Here is a 16,991-nt window from a genome sequence, read left to right on the forward strand (position 1 = left end):
GGAGAAAGGCGGCTGAAAGAGCCATTCACAAGCTGACGCTCAATGAGCGAGACCACGAGTGGCTTGCGTACGCTCACTCTCCAGCTTGGCCTTGTTGGCAGCGAAAGCGGCGTTGCGCACCTGCTCTACCTGTGCGCACTTGTGTTGTTCGGGCAAACGGTGCTTGCCGCAAAACTTGAGGCTGCAGTGGGGGCATTCTCCGACCAGGTTGATGGCTGCGTCTTTGCACTGACCCTCAGAGCCTGCGCCGTTCTGGCATCGCTTCTTGGCGCCTCCACGGAGGCGGAGCACCAAGTGGAGGGTGGACTCCTTCTGGATGTTGTAGTCCGACAAGGTGCGGCCGTCCTCGAGCTGCTTTCCTGCGAAGATGAGTCGCTGCTGATCAGGTGGGATGCCCTCCTTGTCCTGAATCTTGGCCTTGACGTTGTCGATGGTGTCCGAAGATTCAACTTCGAGGGTGATTGTCTTGCCTGTCAAGGTCTTGACAAAGATCTGCATACCACCGCGGAGACGGAGTACGAGATGAAGGGTCGACTCCTTCTGGATGTTGTAGTCCGAAAGGGTGCGGCCGTCTTCGAGCTGCTTTCCGGCAAAGATGAGACGCTGCTGATCAGGAGGAATGCCTTCCTTGTCCTGGATCTTGGCCTTGACGTTGTCAATAGTGTCGGAGGACTCGACCTCGAGGGTGATGGTCTTGCCGGTAAGAGTCTTGACAAAGATCTGCATCTGTCCGGGTCAAATGATGGCGGGTGCCAGTAGATGCGCAATACGAGGATCGAGGGTTAGCCACTGAGATGCCTGGGCTGGGAGATGACAGAAGAAGCGGTGCGATGAACGCCGAGCAGCTTACTTACGATGCGAGCTAGGTTCGAACGATGGGCTGAAGTATGCTGGGTTGACTTGAATCAAGAGTGGCTCGCTGCTGCGGCTTCACTTGCAGATCGATGCGGGATAGAGGAGCCCGCGGCGTACGGCAGATGGAGGACGCTGGAAGTTGCTGATGGCGATGTCGACGAGGGAAGTCCGTCGAGATGGCTTGAACGTAGGTGTCGGTGTATGCTGATGATGGTGGGGGGGCAGAGAGATAAGTGGCAAGGTCTTATACATGCTAGGCGGGGGCTGTGTGTGCGTGTGTGACTCGGGTCAGGCGAGCTGGCAATTGCGTAGCTCCACAGCACAGCGGAGCGCAGTAATGTTGTGATTGCACGCTGGTTTATCTCTCACACTCTAACGCCCGCAACAGGAGACAGCGACATGCGCCATATGCAAGCGAGGCCAATCTAACGCGTCACTTAGACTTTCCTGGCTTAGGCTGAGTCTGAAACTATCGGGACCCAATTTCACCCGTTGGGCCGTTGCAGGTCGAGACTGTTCACTGTGCTGTGCTGTTCTGTTTTAAATATTTTTTCTGTCTTATCTAGGCCACTAGCCTAATTCGGAATGGGTCGAAAATTTTGCGACAGCAGCTGAGTCTCTCGAATCGAAATCGACACAATTCGACACGCAATTTCCACACAAATCCTCACCAAACCTGAGTCAACGGCGCGGGCTGAGACTTCAAATTGACTGAGACTGACGCTTTTTGTGGCGAAACCTTCACCATTTTGAGTTTTTGGAGCATCAACCTCCACACAGAAATGTGGCCTAGGTCACCGAATTTCTGTGGCTCAGGAACGACCAACGAAAATCTTGCGGTTGCAAATCCTCTTTCACATACCTTGAGCTTCTCTGTCGTTCTGGACCCTGAGCTCCGAGATGACGCGTCCTCCCTGCTCGATCTCACAGCCCCGACTTGCCGCTCCTGTACTCTGTATGGTGAGTGTGATCGGTCCGCCATGTGGCATATTCGATATTTCGATCTCGGCCGCTGCAACCCGATCGATCCCACTTCTGCGAGTGAGCATCAATTCATCGTTATCCTCAAATGCAATCGCGACAAGGAGGCCGTGGCGCAGACAGTGCTTCAATCGGGATGACTATGTTTCGGATCTAGAGAGCGCGACGAAATATACACGATGGGAGAGGGGTCGGTTGCTGTAGTGGTATCAGAGTGAATCGAGAAAATGCGGTAGAGGGGCTCATTGTTACGCTACGCGGCTCGCCAAGCGTCGAATGGCAGGTACCGAAATGTACGCCGGGCAGTACGTCTCGATGCCCGTCACTTCTCTCGGCAACGGCAGCTCGTACGGACCAGCCTCGTCCACCTCGGGCGGCAATAGCAGGTGGTCGTTCCTGTCGTTGGGCACCACCCTCGATGCTACCGCCTTGAGGATCTCGGGCGAGATCGGATTCTCGTAGTCAGCTACGTAGTAGTGCGAGATGAGCTTCTGGATTTGCGTCGGCGTCAGCATCCAGCAAACGTCGTAGATGATGTCGATATCGCCCAACGTTGCCTTCTTGAGCTGAAGCAGCTTGGTCGCCTGCATCAGATGCTCCAGCTGCAGCGTGCCTTCGGGCATGTCATGCGACTTGCACCATTCTTCGATACGAGTGATGTTGTATTGGATCTGCATGGCGCGCTTCCACGAGCAAAAGTTCCTTCGCATCAGCAGGTCGTTGAAGCTCGTGACGCCGATCAGCTTCAGCAGCTCCGTCACCACCTGCTGCGTCACCGAAGGCTCCACGTAGTAGCTCTTGAGACTCTTCCACACCTTGTTGAGGATGCCCAGAATGTCATCCATCGTGTGCGTAGGCGTCGAGTTGTTCGAAAGCAATCGGTTGAACAGTCGGCCCGAGTGGTCGCTCGTCACAAAGCCGGGCAGCGACTGGCTCTCGACCAAGGCTGGGATCACCATCTTGTGCAGACGCTTCTTGGCCTCCTGCATCCACGTGTGGTAGATGTTGTACTCGAGCGAGTCCAGATCGTGCTTGACGATGGTGACAAGTCGCTCGTAGTCACCCCACTCAAACGAGCGGGCGGCCCCGTCGACGCCAGGGCCGATACCTTGCAGCATGTCGCTCTCGGCGATGCAGACAAACGAAAGGATCTCGTGCACGTTGGAGAGCCAGAAGATGCCCGGGATGATGGCCTCTTCGCCTTGGAACGACATGACGTGCTGCTGGATCGTCTGCATGACGTTGGCGAGGAAGCGCTCCGATTCGCGCACCAGCCCGTACTTCCACATCTCGTTGGTGACCAGCGAGATGAGGTGCGCCGGGAAGAGCACCTCCTTGGGTGACGGAGGGTTCTGCAGGCTCGGTGCCGGCACCTTGAGGAAGCGGATGAGCCCATTGAGGACGTCCTCGTCGAGCTGCTCTTCGTTCTCGAGGATGCGGATGATCTCCTCGGACGGGTCGTCCTCATCGTATTCGTCGTCGTAGCCGTTGCGCTGACCGAAGCCGGGGATCTGATGACCCTCAAGGCCAAACGCGACCGAGACATGTCGGTTGGCGGTGGCAGCGCTGCGCTTGGCAGCCATCATGGCCTCCTCGTGCTCGTCGCGGCCAGCAGGGGCATCGCTCCACGGGCCAGCTTCGCTGTGACGACGAGGACGGCGCTTGCTTCCGCCAGCCGCATAGCCGTTCTCCTTGCCGGTCGACATGTTGAACACAGGCGGTGCGGCGTTCTCGATGCGCTGCGAGTTCTTCTGCAGCGTGTTGAGCGCGTTGGCACGGTTGAGCTGCTCGCGCAGGCCGGCGACCTCGGATCGAAGCGTGTTGATGGTGGCGACGTCGTCCTCGGACGACTTGGTGGCGCCGTTGAGGGCCTCTGACCGCGCCTGCAGCTCGTCGGCTTGGCGCTCGATCTCGGCGGTGAGGTCGTTGATGCGCTTGTCCTGCTCCGCGATGCGCTTGAGCGAGGCCTCCTGCTTGGCGTCGAGCTCCCTCTTGGCGGCCACGAGCGCCTCAAACTCGGCCATGGCGACGGTAGGCTTGGCGAGCTCCTCGGTGAGGCCACGGTTCTTGCCTTCGACTTCCTCGTGCTTGCCTTGCCACGTGAGGATCTGGGCTTCGAGCGCCTTGATCTTGGACGAGAGCTCCTTGTTGTCCTTGATGCGTTTCTGCAAGTTCTGCGTGAGCTCCACGACCTTGTTTTCGAGCTTGTACGAGACCTCCTTGAAGTGCGAGACGGATCGGGCTTCGTTTCGGCGGGCGACGAGCTCCTTTTTGGCGAGGCGACGACGGTAGCACGACTGGAGGTGGATGACGCCTTGCTTCTCTTTGCGGTACTGGCGGCGCGCCATGGCACCGCGCAGAAGCGCTTGGAGACGTGCAGCGGCAAAGTCGATCTTGGCCGTCTTGTACGTGGATCGCACGGCGCGTCCACGGACGACGCTCTGGATCTTGATGACGGCCTGGCGCGTCGTCTGGTACTGTTTGCGCGCCAGGAAGCCGCGCGTGATCGTCTGGATCTTGGTGGCGGCGGTGGCCTGTCGAAGATCGTTGACATGCTTGATCGCCAAGCGCATTCGCCACCACGACTGGGACTTGACCGAGTTGGTCCGCATCGCCTGGTACTTTTTCTGCTGGACGTGACGACGCAGGTTCTTCTGGATGACGGTGGTGACCGCATTGAGGCGGTCGGTACGCCTCTGCTCGAACTGGGCGAGCATGCCGGCTCGGAAGAAGATCTTGGTGAGACCGGTCTGGTACTTGTCCTTCTCAGTGATGGTGGTGGTGAGGATGTGGGTGGCCAGCGCCTTGACTTTGTCCATGTCCGACATGTTCCAGCGATCGGAGGAGACGAGCATGTAGTACCGCTCGGCAAAGTCAGCAAACGTCCAGCGCGACGGGTAACCAGCACAGCTGATGCGGATGGTTTCGAGCACACCGCAAGCACGCAGCTGTCCGAGGACGTTCTGCGGCTCGACCTCCCAGGCCTTCTTGGCTTCGTTGGGCTTGATGCAGCGGATGTAGTGGACGTTCGTGCTGTCGATCGTGTGCATGAGGCTGACGAGCGACGTCTTGAATTGCGAACCAAGCGTAGGTTTCTTGATGCTGGCGCCGGGCAACTTGCGAGGTGCGGGCTTGGCAACCGCCGAGTCGGCGGAAGATTCGTTCGGGTCGTCGGGCTTGTGCAGGTTGACGGCCGTGTCGAGGACCTCCTTGAGGAAGGGATTGCTGGTATTGTTGAGGAGGTTGAGATGCTCATCGGGGACCGTGTCCTTGTTCTTCTCGACGAAGCCTGCGCTCGAGTACTCGACGTCAAGAGCGTAGTGGCAGACGGTGAAGCCAGTAGTGCCGAAGCGAGGCTTTTTGAAAGCGTTCTTAAACTCGGGTCGTCGGTCCATCTGGGTGTAGAGCTTCTGGACGAACGACTCGTCCGAACCCGAAGGCAGACGCGACTCTTCGTCGAGCAAGGAGAGGATACCAAGCTTGCCCTCGATCATGTCGATGCATGGCTGGTTGTCGGAGAAGTCGATAAAAGTCCACGAAATCTGCTCTTGCAGGTACTCTTCCTGCTCCAGCTTGAAGACATGGTGGTTGAACTCGTGCTGGAGACGCTCGTTGGCGTAGTTGATGCAGAACTGTTCGTACGAATTGACCTTGAATCGCTCGAAACCGTAGATATCCAAGACACCGATCATGGACTCGCGCGACTTGGAGGATCCGAGCGCAAGCGAGCGGTTCATCTGGTCGACAAGCCAATCGAAGAGGCAAGTGTAGACGTACTTGGAGACCGAGTCACGTACCACGATAGCCTGCGCCTGGGTGAGGTTCGAGATCACCTTTTCGCCTCGGGTCTGGAGCTGCTTCTTGACGGTCCACTTGCGGAATTCGGACGAGTCGATTCCGAGCATGCGGGTGGCAATGAAGAGGCTCGGCTCGTCGTCGGCCAGGACGGCGTCGTTTCGTGCAGCAGTAATATTGACGTTTCCGAGGTGTAGGAGCGCAGCCAAGAGACGGAAGATGTTCCACTGACGCTCGATGGTGAGGCCGACGGTGCTGAGCGCCTTTTGTGTCGCCTTGAAATCCTCTGCATCGTTGACACCGTTGATAATGTGGCTGCCGGCTCCACCTTGGTTGAGGTAGAAGAACTTGGAGGCGTCTTCGAGGCCAAGATCCTTCTTTTCGGAGGAGGGTGCGCCCGCACAGAGTTGGTAGAAGATGTGGTAGTTTCGTTCGGTTTCCGGCTGGTATACAAGACGCGAGCGTTCGAGGAGGTAGGTACGCATCTTGGCACCGACGATCTCGTGGCTCTTGTCAAAGAGAATTTCGAGATACTTTCCGAATCGGGACGAGTTGTCGTTGCGGGTCGTCTTGGCGTTACCGAAGGCCTCCATGATCGGGTTGGTGGCCAGGATCTGCTGTTCGGTCTCGCTCATGCCGCTGGTGTCCTTGCCTGATGAGCCAGCCTTGCGACTGCCGGGACGATCGGGATCCTCGACAGTGGCAAAGTAGCGCATGATGTACTTGGCAGAGACGGTCTTACCGGCACCAGACTCACCGCTGACGACGATGGTCTGGTCCTTTTCGTCGCGGATCATGCATCGGTAGGCATCTTCAGCGATGGCGAAGAGATGTGGCTCGAGCTCGCCCTTGCGTCTGCCCGAGTAGGCCTGGATGATTTCGGGGCTGTAGAGGCTGAGACCGTAGAAAGGATTGACGGCAATAAGCACGATGCCGGAGTAGGTGTAGATGATGCGCTGCGAGTATCTGTTGAGAATGGTGTGCAAGACGGAAGGTTCGTTGAGGTAACTCAGGTTGGTGAGATCGTCGGTGGCTTCAAGGAGCGGCGGGTTGCGCAACGGTGGCAGCTGGTCTTCGCCGTCCTTTGCTGCTAGTTTGGCGTCGGAAGTGGTGACGGTCTTTGTCGCGCCCGTGTCATCGAGGGTAAACTCGAGCGTGATATCGCCGGAAGCGCTCTTTGTGACGGGCTTGGCGAGCGTTGCGCCGACCCAGCCTAGTTCCTTGTCCGGGAACCAGGTTCTGGTGCCGGGCACAAACGCCGCGAGAAGATCGGCAGCTGCGGGTGCCATGATTGCTGGCTCTGCTGCTGTGTGATGTGGAAGAGGAATGCGCGTCGCGGTCTACACCTCGTCCAGGAGAGAAGCGTCGTGAGAACCGCCTTTTCGGACCTGCCGGTGACAGAGAAGGGCGCACTGCTCGTGTACAAGTAGTATCCGCCGACGAGCGATCGGAATGGCCGATGAAGGTGAGCCAAGGACCGCCGGGGTGACTCGCTGAGTAACGCTTGTCGCTGCTACACGCGACGATGGAGCTGCCGACGCCGCGGGAGGGTTCGTCAAGCGTGCTGTCGAGAAGCCTGCTCTCGTTGTGAAGGAAGGAAAGGGAACGGCACCACAATCGATGAGGTGAGAATGTTGGCGGTCTCGTCTAGCCAGGCAACTCGAGTCTACCTTGCGATGCGAGCCCCGATGAACAAAAGAGGTGGAGAAAGAAAGATGAGAGGCAAAGGGTGAGACGATGGCGAGACGTGAGGATAGAGTGCCGAGCTAGCGGAGCACAGAGCAGAAGCAACTTGGCGGAAAAGCGCGAAAGCGTGGCGGGCAAAGTCGCTTGGTGTCCTCATCTGCGTTTCAGGAAGGACCGGGGGCAGAGAGTCAAAAGTGACACGCAGCAGCGAGCGCCTCCGAGCCAAACCAAATTCAGCCAGTCTGCAGCTCGTTGAGACTTGGCCCGAAGCCCACGCAGAGACTTCACACGCTTCGCACGCTTCACACGCTTTGGACACTCACACCAACAACCGGCAAGCACGCGCCTGCAGCAACACTCACACGCAGGCTAGCCTCCCGCTTCTTCGATTCTCTTGCTCTTTGCTACTTAGCCACGGCTCTCCAGATCCCGTACACGCAACTGAGGCGCGGCAGAGTAGCAGTGTATTCTGACGCTCTTGCACAGGTCTTGTCTTGCTTGTTGCACCGTATTACACCTGACCGTCCAAATGAATGCAACACAAAAGACATGCACTCGCGCCAGCGCACCGTTCGTCTTGCAGGTGAGTCGCGATTTTTTCCCTCTTCTTTTGCCAACTCAATCTTGCGGAACGCGCCACACAGGCTGCTTTCAACGCCGAGGGTCCAGCGCCGTTAGAGCGGATCAAAAAGTGTTGGACTCTCTGGTTGTGAACTTTTAGCTAAAATAAAGCTGAGCGCGTTCGCGTACAGACAGACCGGGACTCACTCCTTTCGTATTTGAGCGAGGCGTTTTGACAGGCCCGAAACTGTATTCAGCAGTCTTCCAGTGTTTTCATCAGTCGAACTGCGATCGCGCTTGGCTGTTGCGGTACCATCACCTTTGCACTGCCTGCGTAGTAAGGCGGCGAGCAAAGCTCGAAGAAGAGGCAGATACTGTTGAGCCTTGACGGATGCGGGAACCAAATATTTGTAGGCATCAGAGAAAGGGAAGAACACGGCTTGCCCTACCGCGAGGAGGCGGTGCAGTCGCGTTGGGGTTTTCTTCTCGCTCAAATTCGGTGTCGAATCGTAAGACCCCAGAATCGACGTTGGCTTCGGCGGGCAGCCTCGTCTTTCAGGCTGCGTCCGCACATCATTCGCACGCACCGCCACCAAAGCAACACAAACAAAGCACTGAATCGGAAACGCGACTGCCATTCGGAACGTCTAGAGCGAAGAGAGGCTGGAATCGAGGGCCAGAAGAAAAAGGAAACCGAGACTGGGGACGCTGAGTGCAGTTGAGCAAATGTATACAAACACTACTCGGGTATGTTATGCAATATGAAGAGAAGGAGGATGAGAAAACCGTACGCCTTATACGAGGTACTGTTGCAGACCGGCAGCCTGCACCTTGTCGGGGATCTGCGTGTTGAGCTGGCTCACAAATCCGCACACCTGGCCGCGCAACAGCGCTCCGAGGTTGTCCTCGTCGCCTGCCAGCACGTGGGCAAACAGCTGGAGGATGGTGTCGATGTTCTGCGACGCTACCGCGTTGTTGGCCTGGATCAGGTCGATCATGCAGCGCAGAACGGGGGACCACTCGGCCATGTCCTTCTGCAGCGGCAACGACGAGAACAAAATGGGCAGAGCCTGGTCCAGGGGAACCGCATCGGCGTTCTTGATGATCATCCTCGACAGGCAGCCGCAGGCATTGTCGCGTGCGGTCTGCACCTCGTCCGACTCGTTCTGGCTCTTCTCAAAGAAGGGTCGGATAGCGTTGAGCAGCTGGGGGAAGTGCGGGCTCAGGTCGGTCTGCGTGTTCTCGATCAACACACCCGAGGCAAACACGGCGTTTGATCGAACCGAGGCCTCCTCGTCCGAAAGCGCGCGCGAGAGCAACGAAAGGATGTCTTGCGTGAAGGGAGTGATGGCGCCCTTCATTCCAGTGATGATCTCGCCCAGCGAGCCGATGGCCGTGGAGCGGTCGCTCATTGAACGTCCTGGTGTGTAGTACTTCATGATCTGAGGCATGAACTGCTTCAAAGGATCGGTGAAGTCGGCGCCGAGCACGTTGGCCATGGCACCTACCAGGTCGGAAGCAGCCGAGACGAGGACCGACTCGTACTCGGATGCCTCCTCGTTTTCCTCCTCTGGGATCTCCGAGTCGAGTTGAGGTGGGCTCTTCTTCTCGAGGATCATGATGGTGTAGGTGCATACCGTGTCGAGGTGGTCGGGCGCAATAATGGCGGGGCCGTTCTTGTTAAGGCACTCGGCCAGCGACTGGCAGACCTCGATAGCAGCAGTTCTGTACGTATGGCAGATGCATGATGTAAACACGATGTCAGTTCGGGCTGCCCTAGCTTTACGATAGCGTGGCTCGAGATGCGAGTGCAGATGCTGAGACGTGGACTAGTCGCCGAAAGGTCAGTGAAAATAGGTTAAAGATTATAGTCGTTCGACCGCTCCTATAACGGACGTCATTGTGAGCTGAGAAATGTTGTCATCCTGTAGTTGATGGCTGTCACCTAGATTGGAGGGCAGCGCCAGCCGAAGAGTCCACGTCCTGCACCTGTCTCTGTCTCGTGTCTGTATTTTTCAACTGTAAACTTACCGATCATCTTCGCTCTCCCACATCTCCATGACGGCGGGGATGACAGCGTTGACGAGCTTCTGCACGTCGGCGTTGAGGGGAACCTTGACGTGGACACCGGCCTGCCATGGCTGGGGGTTGCTGAGCTCGTTGAGCGTGTTGATATAGGTGAAAAGGGCTGAGACTGCACTCTTGCGGATGCCCTGGTAGAAGTGCTCGAGCAGGATGACGAGCTGCTCGACCGACTCCTGGAGGAAGGGGAGGAAGCCGGACTTTGTGTGAGCAAAGATCTCGCCAAGCGAATCGGCAGCGACCTCCTTCTCGATAGCGATGGCCGAGTTGACGTTGAGGAAGGCGTCGTTGAGCTCGTCGATGTCGACAAAGCCATCGTCATCATCGTCGTCGCCACCGGCACTGATACCCGGGATGCCGATGCCGTTGATGGTGCCGTCACCGGAAGCGCCGGGAACGGGGTCGTGCTCCGACTGCTGGCACGACTGGATGAGCCTGGGCACGACGTGCTGGAGGAAGGGGGTGAACTCCTCGCCAAAGACGCGGGACATGACGGCGAAGAAGATGAAGCTGCACTCGCGCAGACGCGGGTTGTTGAGGTCCATGCCCTCGAAAGCGAGCTTCATCAAGTCCTGGAAATAGGGGCGGAAAGCTTCCTTGCCGACGGCCTCGGCGAAGGTGCCGACCGTGTCGGTGGTGATTCCGCGGAGGTCCATGGCATCGCCCTCCTCGGTGAGAGTGAGGAAAGGCTTGATGCGCTGCATGGTCTGGTCAAAGTACGGCAGGAAACCCTCCTTGGATGCGTGAGCGGCACTTCCGATGGCACCGGTGACGGTAGCCTTGACGGGGATGGGGGCAGTCTCGAGGAGACCAGCAAGACGCTCCATGATGGCGGGCAGGTATTGGGAGATGTCGGAGCCCATGACCTCGAGAAGCGAGTCGAGAGCAGTGCAGGCGGATCGCTGAGTGGCAGGGTCGTTGACGAGCTCCATGATTACGGGCAGCAAGGTCGCGTGCTTGGCAGCGCATTCCTCCTCGAGCATCTCGCAGAGGCAGCCGAGAGCAACGCAGGCAGCCTTGCGCACGACAGCCTCGTGATCCTTGAGACCAGCCTCGACAAAGGGCCAGAGGTCGTTCATGTGCGGGCGAATGTACTCGGAGCAGCCCTCGACCGAGACACCAAAGGCCATCATGGCGGCTTTGCGGTGGTGTGGGTCCTGGTTGCCCATGTAGGCCTGCATCTGCTCGAGAAGAGGCGGGAAGACGTGGCTAGGAGGCAACTCGGTGGCGAGGCCGTCGATGACACGGAGGGCAAGACGCGAGGGCGAGTCCTCGTCGACATCGTCCGAGTCCTCTTCGACGGCGATGGGCATGAGACGCACGATCATGTGCTTGGCAAGACCAAGGCTCTGCACCTTGGAGCGCTTGTAGGAGCAGATCCAGATGAGCGAGTTGAGGCACATGAGACGGAGGTCCTCCTCGTGCTCCTGGTTGGCACCGTTGGCAAGGAAGAAGTCGATGAGCTCTGCAATGTGGTTCGAAATGATGGGGACCTCGAGCATGCAGATCTCCTCGAGAACGTCGAGGATTTGACGAACACCGTCCTGGTTACTCTGCTCGAGACACTGGTTGAGGACGCCGACCATCTGGGGCACGGCGGACTGCATGGCAGCAAGGTCGGCGGAAGCGTCGCTCTCGAGGTTCTGCGCAACCTTGCCGAGGGCACGGACGGTGGTGACGCGGACCTCGAGCGATTCCGGGTCTTGCAAGCTCTTGGCAAAGAGCTGCATGATCTGGGGAAGGTGCTTGTCGAGAGCCTCACCGCCGTCGACAAAGGTCTCTAGGACAGTGTAGAAGACAAAGAGCGAGATCTGTCGGTGGGTCGCGTTGGGAGAGTCGGCGGCCTGGAAGAGGAAGGGAAGCAGTGCGGGCCAGGAACCGGCGGGGAGCTCGCGCTTTGCGATCTCGGAGATGACACGCGCAATTGCACTTCGGACGGCAGCGGCCTGTTCATTGGTGACGACCTCGAGAAGCTTTGCCTTGATACCGTCACGGACCTGAACGGACTGTTTTGTCCAAACCTTGCCTCCGCTCTTTGCCAGGCGCTTTCTCAATTCGACGGCGGCAAGCTGACGGACAGCAAGGTCGGGAGAGGTGGCGAGGATCTCAAACAGTGCAGGGATGCATTGTGGGTTCTTGTAGTAGTTGTTCTGGAGGGATTCGGTTGCTGCTTTGACGGTGTTGGTGTCGGGTACGTTGCTCTGCTTCAAGAGCTCGTGAAGCCCTTGTACGAAAGAGGGCTGCAGTTGCGGAAAAGAAGGTGCTCTGCGGTCAGTAAGGATCTGTTTGAGATGCGCTTCGAACAGCATTGAGAGCCAATGCAAGGTTGCGGAAACAGCAGAAGGCAATACTTACATCCATGATGAAGGGATACGAGCGGATGAGCTCGAATGAAGATTGCAGAACCTAGAGAAGGGGGCGCCTGTCGGTGAGAATGGCGGCTCGAGCGACTGCGTGAGTGTGGTCGCCCGCAACGTCCAGTGTCGCTGCGGTAGCAGACACCCGGAAAGAGATGGTGAAGGAAGGGGGTAGATCGTTGACAGATGCCTCTCAGATTCCGCTAATGGAGTGTGAGAGGTGCAAGAGGGTGAATGGCGGGGATGAAGGGTGATGTGCGGAAGGAAGGTCAGAGAGGATGAGAATCACTCACACAAGAAGAATTGGAAGAACAAGAATCTTGGACCGAGACCAACTCGGCACTCGAGCCTTGCAGGACGAGAAAAAAATTCCTGGTCCACGAGAAGAACACTTTTTTTCTAGACCTGATTTGGCAGCGTGTGACACGCAGAGCGGCCACACTCAATTGTGCAGTGCAGTGCAGTGCAGTTCAAACTCAAAAATCAGACGGTTGTCGGTATAGTCTTCGAGCCGTCCAAAATTTTCGCAAATTTAACGTGCTGTGCTGCCCAACTACTCTCCTCGCATGTAGGACTACCAAAATTGTCGAGTTCTTTCGCACGGCTGCACGTGTTACGAGTGGGTAACGGAAAACGAGTCTTGTGAGGCGGAGGATCTGTGATCGAGGCAGCAGCTGGCTCAGTGTGGAAGATGCTAGGCTTTGCATTTTTCCGTCTCTTTTCCAAGAGTGTCATCCGCAGCACAGGGCAAGCAGTCTGTGATTGGTCAAAGAGTGGAGGTCCAGCGCTGAAAAACGTTGGACGAGGCTAACCTCAGTCCAGACGACTGTCAACTTCGTTCCTTCACACCGTCTATATCAACGACTCGACTCGACTCCCTTGCATCCAGTTTGCGCCCCCATTCGATCATACGCTTTCCTCACTGACACTCAAGTCAGTACCTGTTCCAAACATGGCCACCTCCATGTTGCGGCCATCCTTCCAGACCTTGCAGCGTTCGCTGCGCAACTCGCTGCTAGTGGCTCGCTCATCCGCATCGCCCACCACCAGCAGCATCGTTGCTCAGCCCCTGCGTTCGTTCACCTCCACAGTCAAGGCCGCAAAGCCGGCGCTCCCATCTACAAGCCAATCCGCAACACCGCTTCGTCAGGTACAGCACCAGGTGAGGGGAGTCCGTACGAGCCCTTTCCGTCCTAATGGCGGCAACGGCGCTTCCAACGGCGGACGCTTTGCCTTTGCTGCGCCGCACGCTGCTCCAGCCGCCGACGCTCCCACCAGCATCTCGCAACCCGGCGGATGGACGCGCGCTCTCACCAGCTTGGGCATCATCGGCGGCACCGCTTTTGGTGCCAACCTCTTCTTCAACCGCGAGACCCGCGACTCGCTCCACCCTGTCGAGGCTGAGTATCTCCACAAGACGTTCATGTACCTCGCAGGTGGCTTGACCCTCACCGGCGCCGCTGCCGTCGGCCTTCACCGCTATGGTGTCTCGCAGCGTGTCATGATGGCCAACCCTTGGGTCGTGCTTGGTGTCGGTCTCGTTGCCAGCATCGGCGGCATGATCGGTGCCACCTCGCTTCCACCCGGCCATCCTCTCAAGGTACCCTCGTGGCTGCTGTTCAACGCCTCGCAGGCCGCTGTGCTCAGTCCCTTGCTCTTCCTCAACCCTGCTGTCCTGTCGAGAGCCGCGCTTTACACTGCCGGTCTCGTTGGCTCGCTCTGCTACGTCGGTGCTACGGCCAAGGAGGACAAGTACCTGTGGATGGGTGGTCCCTTGCTCGCCGGTGTCACCATCGTCGCTCTTTCATCGCTAGCACCCATGATTCTGCCTCGCACCGCCTTCCGCACGCTCGCTGCCACCGAGGCGCTCTCGCTCTACGGAGGCCTTGCCGTCTTTGGTGCCTTTGTGCTCTACGACACACAGCGCATCCTCAAGCACGCCCAGATGGTGCGTGCCGGCTACACGGCGGGGGACCCTCTTGCCGAGTCGATCAGCCTCGAGCTCGACTTTATCAACATCTTTGTCAGGATGGTCCAGATCCTCGGCATGCAGCAGAACCGTCGCAAGTGAGCTGCTCCCCCCCTCGACTTTCCATTTCTTTCTCTAATTTGATCTCATCTCGCAGCAATTCTGCCAACGCATCGGCACTGTATCATCACACACTCCGTTCTCGACTTCATTCCGCCTCAGCATCTTCCAGCAACCACCACTTCGCACATCAGCCCCAGCTCCGGATCATCGTTTCTTCTCAAAGCATTTTACCCCCTGACCCAAACCACTCATTGTAAGATACCTGCTGCTTTACGCGCTCCGAAAGCGCCCTCCTTCTCACCTCAAGTGTGGGCGTTGCTCGCCTGTGTCGAGAGTTCATCAACCCCACGCAGCCATCCCCCACCCTTTCTCCACATTTCAATCTCGTGAACGTGAGCCTCCCCCTTTCCTTTCCTCGTTCCTTGAGTACTTTCCTCCCGTTATATTCATCACAGTGTCCTTTTTTCAGTGGACATCTGGTTGAGGGAAAAACGGGAAAGATTGATTCCGCCATTTTCGCCCTTCTGGGGGGAGGTAGTGGAAAGACAGCGTATACACATTACCTGGTTAAACGGGAATTTGCTTCTACCGTTTCTGGGCAAGAAACTGCTTCGCCTACATTTTTCTCTCCGTTAGGAAGGTGATGATCAATTCGAAAGGTGTTTCATCACAAACTTGGACTCGTTTTGGGTGTGATAGTCGAGCAGTGCGGATTTTTCGTGATTGAGATGATTGTGATTGGAGATGTGTGGGGATGGGTGCGGGATGCGGTGTGGCTAGAAGAGGTAACGTTTCGCCTGTTCGATGCGATTCCGTTTCGCCGGAGCAGCATCGCTGCTGACGACCTGCAACTTATCCACCTCCCCCGTCCCCTTCTGCTGTTTCGGCACCTCTTGCTTCTGCTCATCCCTCTTCCTCACCGCCGCCATCCCCACATCCGAGGTCTTCTCCACCCGCGGTTCTACAAAAGTCAACCTCAACGCAGCTACCAATTTCCTCCTCCTGATCCTCTCCACCACAGCCCTCTCACTCCCGCCTCCGAAACCCGCCAACACCTCATCGCTACTCTTCCCTCCGTCCAAATCCAATGGTTTCAGATCAATCGTCACCGAATACGCCGCCATCAATTGACCCACTCCTCCCGGTGTAGTTGGATCACATCCCGGCAAAGGAACCACATTAGCTTCGGCCAAGATATTACGCTCAGCGAGGTACGAATCGTCTGCCTTCTGTCGATCGTACTCGATGCCTCTGAGGTAGATTTTGATATCGGTGAGAAGCGAAGAGAGTTCCTTTGTGGGTGCTGTCGGATCGAGTTTGGAAGCGCTGGTTTGATGTTGGAGTTGAACGCAGCGGGAGGAATTGAGCCAGTCGACGAGGGCGAATGGCGGCGGGGAATATTCGTACTGTTTGAGCTTTTTGCGGGCGCTTGCTGGTTGCGAGGGGTCGCTGAGACCGCTGGATGAGGACGGGGATGCGGCGTAGGCGTCGAGTGGATCTGCGGGCGAGAGGGGGGATGGGGTGGCAGCCGAGGTGCTCGAGCCAAGTCCTGTTGTGGCAGTGGAGGAGGACATGTACAGAGAAGGTGGAAGTTGCGCTGTACATGCAAGGTAGAGATCGAGGAGTTCGTGGACCGCTTCTTCGACGTCTTCCACGTGAACGTGACATTCCGCATCGCAGCCCGGAAATGGTTCCGACAGCGGTACGGTCGATGACCCGCTTGGCAACATCGAATCGGACGATACCGGTGCCGGTGTCGCAGAGACCGCCTTGATGCTACTCAAAAACACGACGACAGCATCGTCCTCGTGCGTCCGTTCCTGCCCTGCCGTAGCCGTCGTCCTAGACGGAGGTCTCGCCAACAGCGCAGCAGCGTACATGGCAGCGACAGCAATCACATTCGGCGGATACTGCATCGGCGCCGAAGTGCGAAACATATCCGCAGCCACTTTCCACGCCGTCCGAATAAACGACTTGGACATCCCGCACCTCCTTCCCAACTTGATCACCATCTTGAGCGCCACATTCGCGTTGCTGTGGAAGTTGAAACAGAGGCTCTCGAGTATGAGCTTTTCGAGCGCCAAAAGACGTTTGCGGTCGGTCTCGATGATGTTGGGATCGACGTCGGCTTCTCCGACGCTTCCGATGGCCATGGCTAGCGGACGAGGTGAGGATGATGTTTCGGCGGTGGCAGTGACTGCATGTTTGCGTTTTTGACCTGCCAGAGTGGGGAAGTTTGGCTCGTCTGTGGCTGCTGTGGAGGTGGTCGCAAGTGTAGCATCGGAAGTCGAAGAGATGCCACCGCCTTTGACGAGTTGCGGGAAGCGAAGTGCGTAGCTCGCCAGGAGTAGATCTCTCGGCTTCTTGTGGGTGTCGTTGAGCTTGGCAGCGACAAAGAGAGCCGCGACGGAGATTTCGTGGAGCACGAAATCCGAGGGTGGGTAGAAGAGGTGGAAGCGCTGGTAGATTTGCTGTGCGGTAGCGATGGTGCGCTGCGGGAAGCCTAGACGAGAGGCGACGGATTGGATGAAGCCAGCGGAAATATCACGATTGGACTGCCATGTGGAAGCAGACATGCGAGTGCCTCTCCGACGTGCGTAGAGCGTTTCGAGCTGGATAGCGGTAAAGTAAGGGATGTGGGA

The 16,991-nt window shown here is 57.4% G+C and overlaps 7 protein-coding genes across 7 annotated transcripts; 1 reads left to right on the top strand and 6 right to left on the bottom strand.

Moving 5' to 3' along the window:
- Positions 1-39: 39 nt before the first annotated feature.
- On the bottom strand, positions 40-726 carry PHSY_002429 (ubiquitin; the record flags this gene model as incomplete). The annotated part of the gene is made up of 1 exon (XM_012333053.1): positions 40-726. The coding sequence occupies one exon, from the start codon at positions 724-726 to the stop codon at positions 40-42; it is 687 nt and encodes a 228-aa protein (XP_012188443.1).
- Positions 727-862: 136 nt separating this feature from the next.
- Positions 863-1,904, bottom strand: PHSY_002430 (hypothetical protein; the record flags this gene model as incomplete). The annotated part of the gene is made up of 2 exons (XM_012333054.1): positions 863-1,059; positions 1,718-1,904. The coding sequence occupies 2 exons, from the start codon at positions 1,902-1,904 to the stop codon at positions 863-865; spliced, it is 384 nt and encodes a 127-aa protein (XP_012188444.1).
- Positions 1,905-2,084: 180 nt separating this feature from the next.
- On the bottom strand, positions 2,085-6,920 carry PHSY_002431 (hypothetical protein; the record flags this gene model as incomplete). The annotated part of the gene is made up of 1 exon (XM_012333055.1): positions 2,085-6,920. One exon carries the CDS (start codon positions 6,918-6,920, stop codon positions 2,085-2,087), a length of 4,836 nt encoding a protein of 1,611 aa, XP_012188445.1.
- Positions 6,921-8,081: 1,161 nt separating this feature from the next.
- Positions 8,082-8,516, bottom strand: PHSY_002432 (hypothetical protein; the record flags this gene model as incomplete). Its single annotated transcript, XM_012333056.1, has 1 exon — positions 8,082-8,516. The coding sequence occupies one exon, from the start codon at positions 8,514-8,516 to the stop codon at positions 8,082-8,084; it is 435 nt and encodes a 144-aa protein (XP_012188446.1).
- Positions 8,517-8,672: 156 nt separating this feature from the next.
- PHSY_002433 (hypothetical protein) lies at positions 8,673-12,269 on the bottom strand (the record flags this gene model as incomplete). The annotated part of the gene is made up of 2 exons (XM_012333057.1): positions 8,673-9,603; positions 9,910-12,269. The coding sequence occupies 2 exons, from the start codon at positions 12,267-12,269 to the stop codon at positions 8,673-8,675; spliced, it is 3,291 nt and encodes a 1,096-aa protein (XP_012188447.1).
- Positions 12,270-13,269: 1,000 nt separating this feature from the next.
- PHSY_002434 (hypothetical protein) lies at positions 13,270-14,388 on the top strand (the record flags this gene model as incomplete). The annotated part of the gene is made up of 1 exon (XM_012333058.1): positions 13,270-14,388. One exon carries the CDS (start codon positions 13,270-13,272, stop codon positions 14,386-14,388), a length of 1,119 nt encoding a protein of 372 aa, XP_012188448.1.
- A 737-nt stretch (positions 14,389-15,125) lies between these two features.
- On the bottom strand, positions 15,126-16,925 carry PHSY_002435 (hypothetical protein; the record flags this gene model as incomplete). Its single annotated transcript, XM_012333059.1, has 1 exon — positions 15,126-16,925. The coding sequence occupies one exon, from the start codon at positions 16,923-16,925 to the stop codon at positions 15,126-15,128; it is 1,800 nt and encodes a 599-aa protein (XP_012188449.1).
- Between the last annotated feature and the right edge of the window lie 66 nt (positions 16,926-16,991).

This window comes from Pseudozyma hubeiensis, assembly GCF_000403515.1.
Source record: "Pseudozyma hubeiensis SY62 DNA, scaffold: PHS23, whole genome shotgun sequence".
NCBI classification, from domain to species: domain Eukaryota; kingdom Fungi; phylum Basidiomycota; class Ustilaginomycetes; order Ustilaginales; family Ustilaginaceae; genus Pseudozyma; species Pseudozyma hubeiensis.